Here is a 15,933-nt window from a genome sequence, read left to right as displayed (position 1 = left end):
CCAGACTAGAATTATCTGCATTCAACATCCTGTATAAATATTCACCAACAAGCTTCAATATACATTTATTAAAATTTAGGCCACTACTGCAGCTGCCCCGGAGACCACCACTCCATCTAAACAAATAAACACGATGACTGGGAATACTTTGAAATCGCACACCCTCGTGCTGATGAAGTACTTCAGAGTCTTCTCCTCCTCCACTGAGAATATGTTCTGTGTTTAGCAGCAGGTCAAAAGTGACTCCAGGCAGCTACGTCTTCGTATTAAAGCGCTTGATAACCTTTGACACCGTGTTCGCTTATTAAAACACCGCAGGAAACTGCACTTAATTAAAGCTGACATTCAACATGCATGGATTCATCACACACAAACACACCAGTCAGCTCTGTGAGGACGTACTCAGCAGAGTTTGAGCTTCATGCCTGTGAAGAAACATGAGCACATTGATGCAATATGTGGACAAAAAACAGACAATGATTGTTGTTTGTGTCTATAAAGTGAAGCCAATGTGGAAGTGCATGGAAATGGTATTCTCTCAAATGGCCATCAGGTGGCGACTCTGAGGGTCTATGAGAACATTATGCTACTTTTCACTTTATTTATATAATTTATTAAGCTGCTGCTGTCTTTCAGGCATTCCTGGAATTGTTTGTCTCGCGGAGCTCCACTTTTCCCTAAAAAAAGTGAGAGTGCAGGCGAGGGCAATAGTCTGCAAAGTGTTCTATTCTTGGCTGCACAGTGCAGCACAGAGTTCTACACAAACTTACAGCCTCAGAGGATTTACATTTCATATATGACGGCAATGTGCCAGCTAGAGTCGGCAAACGATGGCTTTTCCAAATGCTAACTCCTGTTAGCTGCCGGAGCCTCAGTGACGCTGACGTAGTTTCCTGTGTCTCATTTGCATATTTAAAGATACAGGCACTCAAAAGCGAGCGTTCTGAACAGGGCTGTTTTGGCAGAGTGATTGAACTGCTGTGGTGCTTCATCCTTAAGGTGTTTTGACCAAAGAATGTCACAGACATGTTCATTAGGACACCAGGGAACTAGGTTCACTTGTAAAAAAAAAAAAGGGTATGTCTACTTTAAGACTGTTTCCTCAGCCTGAATGTGCCTCTGTGTCTCCAGTTGTACAAATGTGACACCAAGAACCGCAGGCAACTTCTAACTGACGTCTTTCATTCTAATTAGCGGAACACTTTGGTCGACACCTGTCCAAACATTTGAACGAATAACACATTTGTTTCACGGGCTCAAACAAAGTCGAGGAGACCTGTTGTGCAGGTTATTCAGGCGCCGTCGTTGTACGTCTGCAAGGGAAAAAAATAAACTTTTGTATGCTTTAGAAAATTAGACGTTTTATGGCAGTCGGCAGACAGACGTCCTCTGCTCAATCCATCTCTGTGCTGTGGTTTTAAAGGCAAACTTTCTGAAGTTGAAGTTCTTTTTTTCCCCTGTCAGCCCTGCACCTCTCTGCAGACTCCACGAGGTTAAAGCCTCATTTCACAGGAACAATCCATCAAGAGATACAGTGGAACTTGAATCAGGCGTTGGTGTGGAAAAAAACTTGAGGAGATTTACTGCAAAATTTAGTGCTACATAGCGTGTCGTGAAATCCTCTTGCAAATGCAGCCACACATCAAGTTAGAAACTGGCTCCATGATGCAACATTTCGTTTTGACTGGATGAAAATTGCTCTTTATAAAATATTTCTCGCTTTGTTTACTGTGAAGCCCTCTTTATATGCAACGAAAATCAGATTTGACATTGCCGTCGACCGTTTTTTAAAAACTGGACTTGGCTTTTACGCCCACGTTTGGCCGCTTCTCTTTGACAACAAAGGTCGAACTGAATGTGAGGTAAAAGGCCGTGTTATCTTTGAAGCTGCACTTATTCAAACATAAATTGTTAAAACGGTTGCACGTATTGTGAGAGAGAGACGGTGGCCACAGTCAACTGCACAGACCGTATATATATAAAGATGGATCATGGATCACATGACAGTCCCCAACAATTGAAGCCAAATCATTTTCGATCATCCCTGTGTAGGTCATTATGGAGGAGATAAAAGAATATTCAAAAGTCAAAAAAAACATGTCAAAACAGTTTAAGGATGTTTCCAGGTCCACGTGAGAGTCGAGTCTCTGTTTCCTTGGTTTGGTTCTAAGATGATCTTCAGGAAAACTTACCCAGAGACAGTGGAATGATCTGCCTTCACACATTAGACACAGGCCTCTTCCCTGTCCGTCTAAATGTTAGGGGCAGATTCTGGGAACCTTTATAGAACGTTCTCAAGTGACGATCTGAGAACTAAAATGTGCAACCAAAAGCTAACGTTGGGGAACTTTAGGAAAACTTTGAGGGGAACCAAAAGGTAACGTTCCCAGAGCGTTCTAGGAACCACACATTGTTAGCTGGGTTGGCCTTTGAAACTGTTTACGTTATTTCTATTTATTTGTTTTATTGATTTCATTTGATCGGTTTTTATTATGATTTATTGCCTGTTACTTTTATCAGAAGAGTAGAAATCAGAATGAGATCAGAAACGGGTTTATTGCCTTGTTTATGCTTGAATCGATACAGGGAATTTGCTGCGGTGAAATTGGTGCCAAAAATACAAAAAAAAAGCAAAATATGATAAATTACCTTTACTTTTTTTATCCACATTTTTGTCTTTTCGTTTATTTTAGTTGTTTTTGATTGAAATTAATATAATATTCTTATATTATTATCTTCTTAGCTTCTAGGCCTTTCTACACTCTTAGAAATAAGGGTTCCAAAAGGGTCCTTCTACAAGGGCTGAGGTTCTACCTGGAACCATTTGCTTCTGAAAAACCCTTTCCACTTTGATCCAGAGAACCCCTTAAAACCCCTTTCCTGAATTAACGGTTTTAAAGGGTTTAAAAGGGTTCTTGGTGGAACCCTCCAAAAGGGTTACAAGTGGAACCTTTATAAAAAAGGTTCTACCTGGAGCCAAAAAGGGTTCTCCTATGAGGACAAGCCAAATAACCTTTTATTTAAAAGAAGAACCTCTTAGAACTTTTATTTCTCAGAGTGTATATATTGTGTCTTTTATATATTATTTTGTTTTAAAGGTGCCATATGTAAGAATGTGGCCGAAAACAGTTACTACACTCAAATTCAAAATACCGAGGTCTTTTAGGTTTCGTTTTCTGACGTAACTGGCAACCCGTGGTTGCTCGGCAGCTGAGACTCTACAGACTGCAATGATTGGTAGACGGCGGTAGGTGGCGCCACATGACAAAACATGATTTCAAAACATAAACATGATTTGCAGTCTGCAAAAAAATGTTTTTAATGCAAATATTTTGTCTGTACTGTTGTTGTTGGTGAGTTCAGTTTGTTATATGAACATTATTCCTGAGTCTCTGTGACATATTAGGAGGATTTTATGACCAGTTGATTTAGATTTATTACATAATGCACCTTTAAAGTGCTTTACAAATAAAGTTGGATGTGTTTTTCAAGAGCATTGACATAACTAGGTTTTAAATATATGTTAAATTAAAAAGGTCTACAACAGAAATGGTAATCTGTCTGCTTGTGGGTCATCTCGCAGGTTTCAAACTTACTCGGGACACCGGTGTGTGCAACGCCGACTTTGATGGCGTTTGGATGGAGGAAAAACAAGAAGATATATCGGTAGAAAAACAAACAAAGCGCTGCTTCCTCTCAATCACACGTACTTGCACATACAGATATTCCTCCCACAACTGTCAAACTGGTAACTTGACGGGCTTCGCAGGTGAGTTACTGAGGGCACCGGTGTGAGCAGAGCTTTGATGTTGTGTGGAAATGCTAAACACAAACTCCTTCCACTCCCCCCCCCCCCTCACACACACAGTGTGTAGAAGGAGGCGTCCTCATTCTATGTGAGACACAACATTAGAGTAGTACACAGCCCTCCTTAGGGTAATGGCACAGTGTGTAAGAAGTGAGCAGAATCGGGTAGGAAAAGGTGGACTGGTGAATTTGAGCTGCTGACAGTACATTGTCGGTATAACAGTAAATGTAAAGCATGCCTAAAAAAAAAGGCGACTGCTTTAGTGCAGGTGAGGGAAGAAATAGAAGCAAGAGAGCAGAAAGCAGGACAGGAGAGAGCAAAGACACATTCATTCGGATTTGATGGCTTCACAGAGTCGGCACTTAGATTTTCACTATCAATAAAAAGTGAGCGCGATTCTGCAATGTCTACAAATAAATGTCAACAGTTGTAAATTAATTTGCATAAGACGCATTTAATAGTGAATTTGAATGAATACGGGCTGCGAGAGAATGTTATTCGGAAGAGCAGAAGTCAAAAAGTGTTCTATTCTTGTCTGCACAGTGCAGCACAGAGTTCTACACAAACTTCCAGCCTCAGAGAATTTACATTTCATATATGACGGCAATGTGCCGGCTAGAGTCAGCAAATGATGGCTTTCCAAATGCTAACTGCTGTTAGCTGCCGTTAGCCTCAGTGACGCTGACGTAGTTTCCTGTGTCTCATTTGCATATTTAAAGAGACAGGCACTCAAAAGCGAGCGTTCTGAACAGGGCTGTTTTGGCAGAGTGATTGAACTGCTGTGGTGCTTCATCCTTAAGGTGTTTTGACCAAAGCATGTCACAGACATGTTCATTAGGACACCAGGGAACTAGGTTCACTTGGAGAACTAGGGTATAATATACTATATATTTACTTTAAGTGGTTACACAGAAAGCCTGGCTCTTTCTCTAGTGTGTACACATGCGCGTCACATAGACGGCACCGCTTGAAGAACTGTTTGAAAGGCGGAACTGTTTTTTTGATCGACGGCATTGCAGAAACAAACACGACAGTGGAGCCTTTTCTGCCCCTGCCCTGTGTGTTATTGGCTCGGTGATATAGACCATTTTCATTTGTACGTCCATCCATCTTCTCCCACTTAATCCTCCACATAAGGGGTTGCGGGGGTGCTGTGCCAATCTCAGCTGACATGGGGCCAAATGTTGGCCAGTCCATCACAGGAAAAAAACAACCACTCGCTCTCACACTCACACCTACGGTCAATTTAGAGTGTCCAATTTACCTAATCCCCAAATCTGAATGTGTTTGGACTGTTCCAACTGGGGTTTGTACATAAATAAAAACACTATTATAAGAGCTTCGCTTTGTTCCTGAGAAACGCAAGAGTGCAGGCAATGGCAATAGTATCCGAAAGAGCGGAAGACCATGAAGTGTTCTATTCTTGGCTGCACAGTGCAGCACAGAGTTTTACGCAAACGTCCGGCCTCAGAGGATTTTCCACAGTCTATAGTCAGGAGGATGACACCTCACAGTCACGCCATAGTCTCTCTGCAGAAAAAAAACAAGGCTGATCTGCCTCCATTAATCTCTCTCCATGCAAGTTGCTGCTTCAAAACACACAGTGACTCTATCACGCTGTTAATATCAAAAGGCGATTAGGCACACACTGGTTTTTCAGCCCTGCAGGTGGCCATTTCACACACTGACTTCCTTGAATCTCGACACATGAACCCTGCGCTTCACTCCCGCGGCTAACAAGTTGTCGGAGCACCATCTGTGGCTGTTTAAATATGCATTACTACTTTGTTGTCATTTTGTACAACCTCCATATTGAACAGTGCAGGGAGGGAGGGAGGGAGCGGGATGGAGACGCGAAGCTCAGCCCGAGAAAAAAAACCTGCAGCTGAGCTCCCTCCACCTCCGCAGAACTTAACTTATTATGCTGCTGTGGTTTATGGTCCATGCATGATGAGTTTGCTGCTGGGTCGGGCAAGGCAGTGTAAACAGAAAAGTGAGAGATCGACAGAGACAAAGCAGCCGAGGCAAAGGAAAAAACAAACCAGAACTGAAAAAAAGAAATGATTTTTTTTTCCTTCACAGCAGTCGTGAAGAAAAAATTGGACTGGCTGACACTCAAGCTGCTGCTTAGAAGGTTGCACTCTTCAATATTCAAGATTCTTTATTGTCGTAACCGTAAACAACAATCGTTGCCAGTAATTAAATACTTATGGCGTGTTTCCATTAGCTTGCCTCGGCACGGCTATTCCGATGGCAATAGCACCTGGTACTGTTTTTACTATGTGCTCATGCGAGGTTTCAAGCGAGCTGAACCACTACTGACGTCGTCAGATTGCCGTGCCGTCACAGGAAGAGGAACTCACTTCACTTCAGTGACTGATTGTGATGATTCAGTTCACGCTGAAAACAACTGCTCTGCGAGTCTCTCGTCTAGTTTGTGTGCAAACAAAGTCACGGCAGTTTCATGCAGCCGCGCCGCGATGACCCCCGCCTACGCTGAGGAGGAACTACACTATCGTTCAAAAGTTTGGGGTCACTTAGTTTAGAAGGAAAAACACTTTTTTTTCAATTAATCTAACATTAAATGAATCAGAAATACACTCTATACATTGTTAACGTGGTAAACAACTAGTCTAGCTGCAAACGTCTAGTGTCCAGTGTTCTAATGGTACAATGTGTTTGCTAATGGCGTCAGAAGGCTATTGGATGATTAGAAAACCCTTGTGCAATGATGTTAGCACAGCTGAAAACAGTTTTGCTGTTTCTTTGACGAAAGGGCAAACTGATTATTTTGAATAAAAATCATTATTTCTAATCTGGTCAATGTCTTGACTATATTTTCTATACATTTTGCAACTCTTTTGATGAATAAAAGTGTGACTTTTAATGGAAAACACACAAAAAAATTGTATAGGTGACCCCAAACTTTTGAACGGTAGTGTATATACTGTGGAATGGAAAACCAACCAAACCGTGTATAGAGCCGAGCTGGGACTACATGTACTGGAAACACGGCCAGTGCCAACTCTGTTTAGCATAAAAAAAATAATAAATAAAAGCAAGGAAATACAACAAATCTTTTAGACGATGTCTGTTGACACCTCCTCTGCCTCCATGTGAGTCCACACCATCACAGTCAATCTCTATCTCTTTAAATATTTGTTTTCCTTCTTCTTTGAAGACACAAATTAAAAGAGTGTCAGCGCTGCAGCAAGAACATAGAGAGAATAGGGAAATAACATATACAGCAGAGAGTAAAGAGCACACAGAGAAATGTATGAGGCGATGTGTGGTCATGAAGAAAAACAAAGAGAATGTCATGAGGGAGAGTCTTCAAGGAAAAGGCAAAGCAACACCACACGGCAGCTCTCTCTGATTCAGACACGGCAGGAGGGCAGAGATCCAGGTAGGACACGGGAGGAGGACGGAGGGTAAAGGAAACAGCAGGAGGAGGAGGAGACGACTGCGAGCAGGAAGATGAATCGGGGAGGAGAGGAAGCTGCAGGAGGAGGAGGAGAAACTTTACACATTCAAATATTTTACACACTAGATTTTTGTTTTTCGGGGAAAGAAGAACAAAGGAAGGAAGGAAAGAAAGTTATCTTCCTTGCATCACCTCCTTTCTCCCTTCACCTTTCCAGATGCAGGAGAAACAATCCATCTCTGTCACTCCCACCGTGAACTGCTGCGTCTCCGGCAGCACGGACCCTTTAACGGTTTCTGTGCATGGTGCTTATTTGACATTTTCAAATCTCACAGAAGAAAAGAGCAGCAGAGGCATACGGAGAGGGACAGAGAGAGAGAGAGAGAGAGAGAGAGAGAGAGAGAGAGGGGAATGAGACAATGACTCACTGAGAGAAAGTGGAAGGATGAAGAATTAAAAATGGTTAAAAAAAACAGAGATTAAATGAAACTCAGACGTAAAAGGATAAAGTGTGATATCGAGGAGCTGCGGAAGAGCAGAGTAAAAGACAGTTTCACAAACCATCTGCTTCAATTACACGCAGACATTACGTCTCATTACACTCGGAGAGTCAAGCCTGTGTCTCTCCACCTTTCATCTGTATTCTCTCCATTCGTGTGTTTGTATTAGTCGCTCCTCTTACCCCCCCCCCCCCCCCCCCCCCCCCAGGAGCAGCAGGAGGACAGACATGCCTACACAGACACACACGGATGAACCAAAACAGCACCGTCTCCTTCATCTTCTCCATCCATCACAGTGTGGGGGCGGCACAATATTAGGGACACAATGCATGTGATAACCTTGTGTTTGTCCATAATCTATGGCTAAGTGTGCCATCACCTACCTCTTATGTTGTGGGATTAGATTATTGATTAAAGAAGATGCAACACTGACAAATGCTTTCTATTCTTTCACATATCTATATTTAAATTTACAGTGCTATTCAAGTACAATAAAAGACAGAGATGATAAAGTGCTATAAAAAAAACAGAAAGTTATCTATCTTTTTAAGTTTTTGGAAAGAAAAATAGCATTAGAAACTCAGTTATGTCATATTTTGCGATGAATCGTGAGAGTTATTGTGCACTGTGGTCATTAAAGAGCCAAAGCAGCTGTCTCTCTCTGTGTTTCAGTGAAGCACACACGCACATTCACACTCTGGCGTGAGCGCAAAATGAGCCGTCCATAAAACGGCTGGTTTTTTTTTTACGCACACGGTGACAGTGGATGTTTGGGCTTCTAAATGGAAATGGAAAACAAACAGAGACTCCTGGAGCGTTTGTGTGTGTGTATGTAAAAGAGCGAATAGATGTAGGTTTACGCACACTAATCCGACTTAAACTGCCGACTGCTTGTGCGTAACCGTGACGCGCGCAGCCTTTCACGTGAAAACAAATGTGGACAAAACCACTCCACATCCAAACAAAACCTTGCACGAGAGAGAGAGAGAGAGAGAGAGAGAGAGAGAGAGACACCTTTATCCATCCACACACTCACTCCGGACTCACTCACTCTTTCACTCCGTGGGTGCAAGTGTCAGAGCGCACAGCAGCAGCAGCAGCAGCGCAATGAGCACATTATTCTCACCTTCTCCTCTTGTCCCGCACGAATTGGAGAGAAGCAGAAGCTGAGCGACGATAATCCCAAACACTCTGTTAGTCCACGCGTCCATGATGGTGATGATGATGATGCAAGTGCAGATACGTGACTGTGGAACACACACTCTCTCACACACACACACACAGAGAGAGAGCGAGAGAGAGAGAGGAGACGGTCGACCTCTCTCCTCTCCAGCTCCTACAGTGAGATCTCCTTCCTCTCTCACCCGACAACGAGAGAAGGAGAGAGAGAGAGGGAGAGAGAGAGAGAGGGGGAGGCGCTGCAGCTGTTATTACACGTGCTCCCTCAGCTGATTTCCAATGAAAATCATTCATAAAGTTTAGCTTCACCACTCTGCACCACGAAGTCTATCTTGAGGAGACACATCACAACATCACAATGTGGAGTTACTGTGATGGTGAGTGAGGGGGAAAAAAACAAGTGCCAGTTCTCCCCCTTATCCTTATGCGCCGTGTATACCTACTTAATTGTGATCACTTTATATATAACTCAACTTTTTTTAAGATAAGAGAGTCCTTTAGTCATCCGGCACTGGGGAAATATACAGCGTTACAACAGCAATACAGTAAAGATAAGGATAATAAATAATAACCATGCATTAACAAGAAAAGTACAATATAAAAATGAGACTATATAAAAGAGTTAAATAGTATACATAATAGACAATTTCCAGAATATATACAGTATGGACTAGATATTTACATTATAGACAGAGATTGTGCATGGGATATTATGTGTTAATATTGCACTTTTGTAAAAGAAGACAGTATATTGCACATATAGATATTCTCCCTTTTTTTTTTTTTACCAATAAAAATAAACACTAGACTCTAGAACTTGCAGGTGCAACATCACATACTGTAGTGCACACTGAGAAATGACGATGGGCCATAATGATGACTTGGACAAACTGCCAGCATCTTGTGAGAAGTGCCTGTACTCAACATAGTCAAATAAACGGACAGGACAGGACCAGCCCACTTCAAGCACTGCTTTTTACGGCAAATTCAATATTTACGTCAAGGAGATTTGTGTATGTAACCAGAGCATTGGTTGTCAAAGGTTACAACGCAAAAAGGAGTTGCACTTAGTCTATGCTCAGATTATAGGGCTGAAGTGACTCATCTGATTTTTTTTTACAGTTGATATGACTGGGATTTGATTTTTTTTTTAGGTCTGTGAGGACATAGAAATCATATCAAATCAGACTTGTGTCGCTTCACCATGTAGTTCTATAGATCTGATATTTGATTTGTAGCCAGGCGACATAAGAAAGTGAGAGAGAACAATAATGAAGCCTGGATTGATCCGATTTATACGAGATAGTCTCAAATGACACACAGTGTGCAGCAGTGAACTCCTTTTTCTCTACAGCATCAGAAACATGTGTCATATATGTGACACTGTGAGGTCAGACGTGGAGGCTGAGATTTAGCTGTCGAGGACAACACTCTCCTCCATTTCTGTTTGTCTTTTTCACGCTGCCTCTGCAGCTCGATGATGTCCACGCTCAGCAAAAAGCCACATGAAATACAGCCTTTGTGACACGTGTATAAGGAAAATTCAATATGTATGGGTTGATTGTTGATGTGTACAATGTTTCTGCAATGTTTCAGTAACAACAATCCTTGTTTGTCTATGGCAAATCCACGCTGAGGAGGTACTATATTGTAATGGAAAACCAACCAAACCGTGTAGAGTTGAGCCGTGTCGTGATGTGCCGAGGCGAGTTGAGTCGTGCAGGGACCATGTAGTGGAAAAAGTGGCATTAGTATCTAGAGAGGGAACCCTGAAATGCACCGAGTTTGTATCATATCAAGTTATGGCTGTTTCTATTGAACACCAGGTCTGAGGATATGAATATGTGAGTAATTAACCAAGAATGTTTCTGTTAAAGGGGACATATTATGCAAAATCAACTTTTTAAATCATTTTAATACTTATATTTGGGACTCTGGAGGCCCTGTGAGTAGGCAAAGTGTGAAAAAAGATGACTCGGTCATGTTTTTGTGGTCCTCCTCAGTCTAAGTGCAGGAGATAAAACTACGTCACAATGACACATTCCTGGAATTGTTGTCTCGTGGTGCGCCGCTTTGTTCCTAAAAAACGCGAGAGTGCAGGTGAGGGCAATAGTATCCGGAAGAGTGGAAGTCGGTGAAGTGTTCTATTCTCGGCTGCACAGTGCAGCACAGAGTTCTACACAAACTTCCAGCCTCAGAGGATTTACATTTTATAATATGACGGCAATGTGCCGGCTAGAGTCGGCAAACGATGGCTTTTCCAAATGCTAACTGCTGTTAGCTGCCGTTAGCCTCAGTGACGGTGACGTAGTTTCCTGTGTCTCATTTGCATATTTAAAGAGACAGGCGACAAAAGCGAGCGTTCTGAACAGGGCTGTTTTGGCAGAGTGATTGAACTGCTGTGGTGCTTCATCCTTAAGGTATTTTGACCAAAGCATGTCACAGACATGTTCATTAGGACACCAGGGAACTAGGTTCACTTGGTAGAAATACGCTAGAATATGTCTACTTCTGCTGTGATGGACACAGGTCACATGGATGTGAACTATAATCAACACAGACTCTTGTAAAGTCACATGCAGATTGACAGTCATGCCAACGGGACGCAGCGAGCCTCATTGTTTCGGGGAAAAAGATCGCAGAGTAGACGACTTCTCTGCCGCGGGGTTTTTTTTTTTAGAAACCATGTGGAGAGCGGGAATAAACGAGGGAGTGCACTCACACTGACAAAGCCGCGTGCGAAGCAGAGTGAGAGGTGGCAAACAAGAAGAGATGTGAATTTGAAGTCAGTGCATACACACACACACACACACACACACAGGGCCAGAATAGCTATGAGACGACAGATGTGATCATATCCAGGTCACTGCAGGCTTTAGATGTACAGGTGGGTAAGTTGATGAAAAGGAATCAGAATAAAATAGACCAGTTACCCGTGATTTATGAGCACGGACAATGACATTTTGCTGACTGTTATTACAAATTCAAGCGCTGCAGGTGCGGCAGTGAGGATGAAAAAATAACCTTTTATTCTCTCGTCTTCAGTCTTTCTTCAAGAGATATGGACCTGTTTTATAATGCCAGGACAAAATAATAACGTATGTTTATTTTTACCCATCAGCCAAACCCCAAATACTGCATCACTACTATAAAAATGTATGGAGTCAACCTAATTTTTAATGCATCTCATGCAGCTGGCTGTGAATCACTGAATTAAACAGCACCGTGTGAGCTCACGGATACAAAACCCTTTCACTGGACGAGAGGAGGGAGTATCTGTGAACTCACACGGGAGAGAAGAACTGGCAACCTTGAAAACAGAGAGGAGAAGGGGAGCGAGTGGGAGAATCTGATAATGAAAACCTTCTCGGAGCATACAGACAACAGGAGAGCCGGGTGATTTAAGGAAAAAAAAGAAGCACAGCGGGCGAAATCTGATAACACTGATGCCAGAGTCTGAGGAGAAACCAGGGATCACGCTGTGCGCTAAAACTCACAGTCGACCTGAGCGTTGCATTATCGCCACACACACACACAGAGAGAGACACCGGCTCACACTTTCATGTTCAAATCAATGCCGTGACGGTTCAAACTCAAGCAGCAGACTTGTTAATAGTCACAGCTGAGATGTTTTTTTTTTCTTTCTCACATAAAATGTATCATAAAGTTGAGTAAAATGCTCGATGGTGAAGATTTAGTTGGACAAAACCTTTCACGGATGGTGTAGTGGTAAGCGGTAAGTTCCTGGGTTCGAGCCCCGTTTGGAACAATTTCGAAAACAAGGGCCTTCCTGCAAGGAGTTGGCATGTTCTCCCCGTGTGTGCGTGGGTTTTCTCCGGGTTTTTCCGGCTTCCTTCCACAGTCCAAAAACATGCAATATGGGAATTAGGTGAATTGGGGCCAATTCCAATTCCTATCTTAACCCTCAAGCTCAACCCTTAATCTTAACTGGCCCTCAAAACCAAGTGTTGAGGGTTATTTTGTCACTTAGAAATGGGACACCCCTTAAATGCAGATACGTCTTCAGACTGTAGGGGGCAGAATAACGCGAAAGCTGCGTCCAGTCTGTCAACTCCAAAAAAAGAAGAAGAAGAAGAACACATTTACGTCAGGATTATTTATTACGATCCGTTTGTCAGTCAAGTTATTAGGTTGTCAGTTAGTTATAAGATGATACTCATACAAATACCACAACCACGGACATATTCAGCTGACAGTTACCACACACCACGGCTTATTGAAAAGTAAACTATAGCAAACCATCGCTTGTCCGCACCGGCCGGCTATTGACAAAAGATCGTAAAAAATAAAAATAAATGTTACGCAACAATGACCTCAGTAATCCATAATATGGGCCTAAACTAAGATAATACAATGGTTTTCATCATTTTTATATCTCTATTAACAAAGAAAATACTTCATTTGTAGCGTACTCGTTTCGCTGCTTTCGGGGCCATCTTTGTTATGTGAAAACACGCAATGCATTCTGGGTAGCCCTTGCTCCCAAGGGTGGTCTCGGAAAAAAATCTCAATATTGAGGGCGATACAGCCCTTAAACTTGCCCCTCAACTTCATTTTTCTGAGAATCGGGACAGCACTTGCACTAGAGGGAGCGCACATTTTTGAGATTGAGGGTTAAGATTGAGGATTAAGCAAGGAATTGGAATTCACACTTGGTCATTCTTGGTCATTCTAAATATCACTGCACAAAATATTTTTTAAGTGTCCGTCACTCCGTCAAGGGACAACAGAGACGGCAAGAGCTGCGATTGGTCCTCAGGACAGGCCGAGCTAACGCTGCTCTGTGTCGGCTCACAGTGCGCACCGAGCGTCCACAGACGCGGAGCTGATCACCGCCGATAACGCCTCTGCCAAACTATACGTCATATCTTAACACACACAGCACATGTTTAAATGGCCAATTTCTGGCCTCAAATTATCTTAAAACTGTGTTCCGTGACACAGAAAAGTGAGAAACGGCCAACAACAGTTTCAACAACAACAGTCTTTCTCTCTCTTTCTTTCTCGGACTACATTGCTCACTGTAGCCAGAAGCACAACAACCTTGCGCAGCGACCCCTACTGATCGGGCGTGAAATTGCAGCGCGTGTCCGTCACCACGACGCAGAAGTATAAAGGCTTGACGCGTCTCCGTGGTGACGCAGACGGATAACGCATACGCAGTCGGTGAAGTATAATGTGGCCTTAAGTCTTTCACACATTATTGTAAATGTGTACAAATAGAGTTTAGTCGAAGTAGTTTCTCTTTCTGGAGAAGTTTCCCTACCTGGGATTTGGGAAACACAAATTCTCCAGGGAAATGCCTCCTCCTCTCCTACTTCATTAAAATTCACCCTCTATGTTGAAATTGTGATTCATGTTGGCATGCCATAGGATGTATGTACGTATGCATGAATAAGTGCGGTGGAGCTTATGGGATGTCACTGAGAGAGAGAGAGAGAGGTGTTTACGAGGATGATGCCTGTATCAAATCTCAGTGGGTTGTTGCATCTGTGAGTCAGTGGATTTGGTGCCTGTCGTTCACACATCAGAGTCAGCTGCTTGCATTCCCTGGGACTGTGTCGTATACTTTTATCATGTATCTGACTTACAACAGCGCTCTGAGCTGAATCACTCTGTTCAAACTTGACCAAACCTGTGGCAAAACTAACCAAACACAAGCTGAAATGAGCCTGATGAGACTTCAGTCATGTATTCTTCATATTATCCTACCCGAGTTTGTGTTTCTGCCTTAAATGTGATGATGCACTGCAACACATTTTAATATCTGTTTGTTCAAGAATAACTATTGTTGGATTTGTTGTGTTTTATTTAGATGATGTAGCTTCTCAAGCCTTCTTTGGCAGCTCATCATCCCTGCACATATTTTTAAACTTCTATATTACTTGCTATTGTAGTTTTATATTAAATGTGCATATGTGTGTATATATAACCCTAATCCGTATAGCAAATACCTTGAAAAGTACCGTTTCAGTATCATGTAAATCAAATGATCGGAGACAGAACTTTCTTCTATATGAGATTATGAGATTATGACACTCTACATCTACAATGTAAAGAATCATAATCTGGCTAACCAGGCATCTTCGTAATGACTTCCTACTCTGCAAAGAAACCTGAAAAAGAAAAGATCCTGAAAGAGATACATGAGACAAATCTTTCAAAATTGGTGGACTATTACAGCGATGGACAGATTACAATCTGTCCTGGATTAAAAACCTGTGTGTCTGTTTGTTTTCATCTACTGTGAGGAGATCAGGATTGAGAGCCACACACTGTTTGGGGGCCCTACGCGTGATACTATTTGGGGTCCCCTATTTTTTCCAAACTTGAGGTAGATATTCCTAACTTTTTCTGATTGCCCCAACAAACACTTACATGCTTTGCAAATATATGCATAATGAATGCATCCAATACATGCAAATAAAGACAGGTACTTTTAATTCTCAAAAATATAATAAAATATGAGTCTGAACTTGCAGTTTGGGGGCCCCCTGGTGGATGTGGGGCCCTATGCAGCTGCATAGTCCGCATATAGCAAGAAACGGCTCTGGCATCAAGGATGCAATTTAATGCCAAGTGTGAACAGCTCATTCCACATGTAAACAAGGACCACCATGACTGAACCCAAACCCGGCCGGACTTGTTTGAAGTCATTGAAGACCTGAAACGAGGGATGAAGAGCATCACCTGGGAGGTACAGTGTAGGTTTATTTTCCCACAGACTTCAATTCAAACAGACTTATTTCTGCAAGCAGCAGAGTTGCGTTTCTTTATGTTTGCCATGTGCGAAGGAAGCAGACAGTGGGGGGAAGAATTGATCGTTGTTGTTTTTTTTTTTTTCTTCTTCATCCTAACCTGACAGATGCTATAAAATGCCTGCAGGCTGCCAGTCAGACGATGAAGGAGGTTTTTTTTTGTTTTCCCTCAGAGAGGACAGTTCCTGGCTCGGCTGGGTGGACGGCAGACGAGCTGCTCTTCATCTGATCTTAAAGCACGGA

The 15,933-nt window shown here is 42.5% G+C and overlaps 1 protein-coding gene across 1 annotated transcript in view; it reads right to left on the bottom strand.

Moving 5' to 3' along the window:
* LOC310926728 (contactin-associated protein-like 4) overlaps positions 1-8,943 on the bottom strand; it is a gene marked incomplete at both ends in the record, with an annotated part of 107,498 nt that extends 98,555 nt beyond the window's left edge. The window contains one exon of the mRNA XM_083888915.1: positions 8,859-8,943. Within this exon, the coding sequence (XP_083745041.1) occupies positions 8,859-8,943 (85 nt within the window). The remainder of the gene's footprint in view (positions 1-8,858) is intronic.
* Between the last annotated feature and the right edge of the window lie 6,990 nt (positions 8,944-15,933).

Source organism: Microchirus variegatus (assembly GCF_963457635.1).
Source record: "Microchirus variegatus genome assembly, chromosome: 5".
NCBI classification, from domain to species: domain Eukaryota; kingdom Metazoa; phylum Chordata; class Actinopteri; order Pleuronectiformes; family Soleidae; genus Microchirus; species Microchirus variegatus.
The sequence above is the reverse complement of the archived record's forward strand: the minus strand, read 5'-3'. Positions and strand labels throughout refer to the sequence as shown.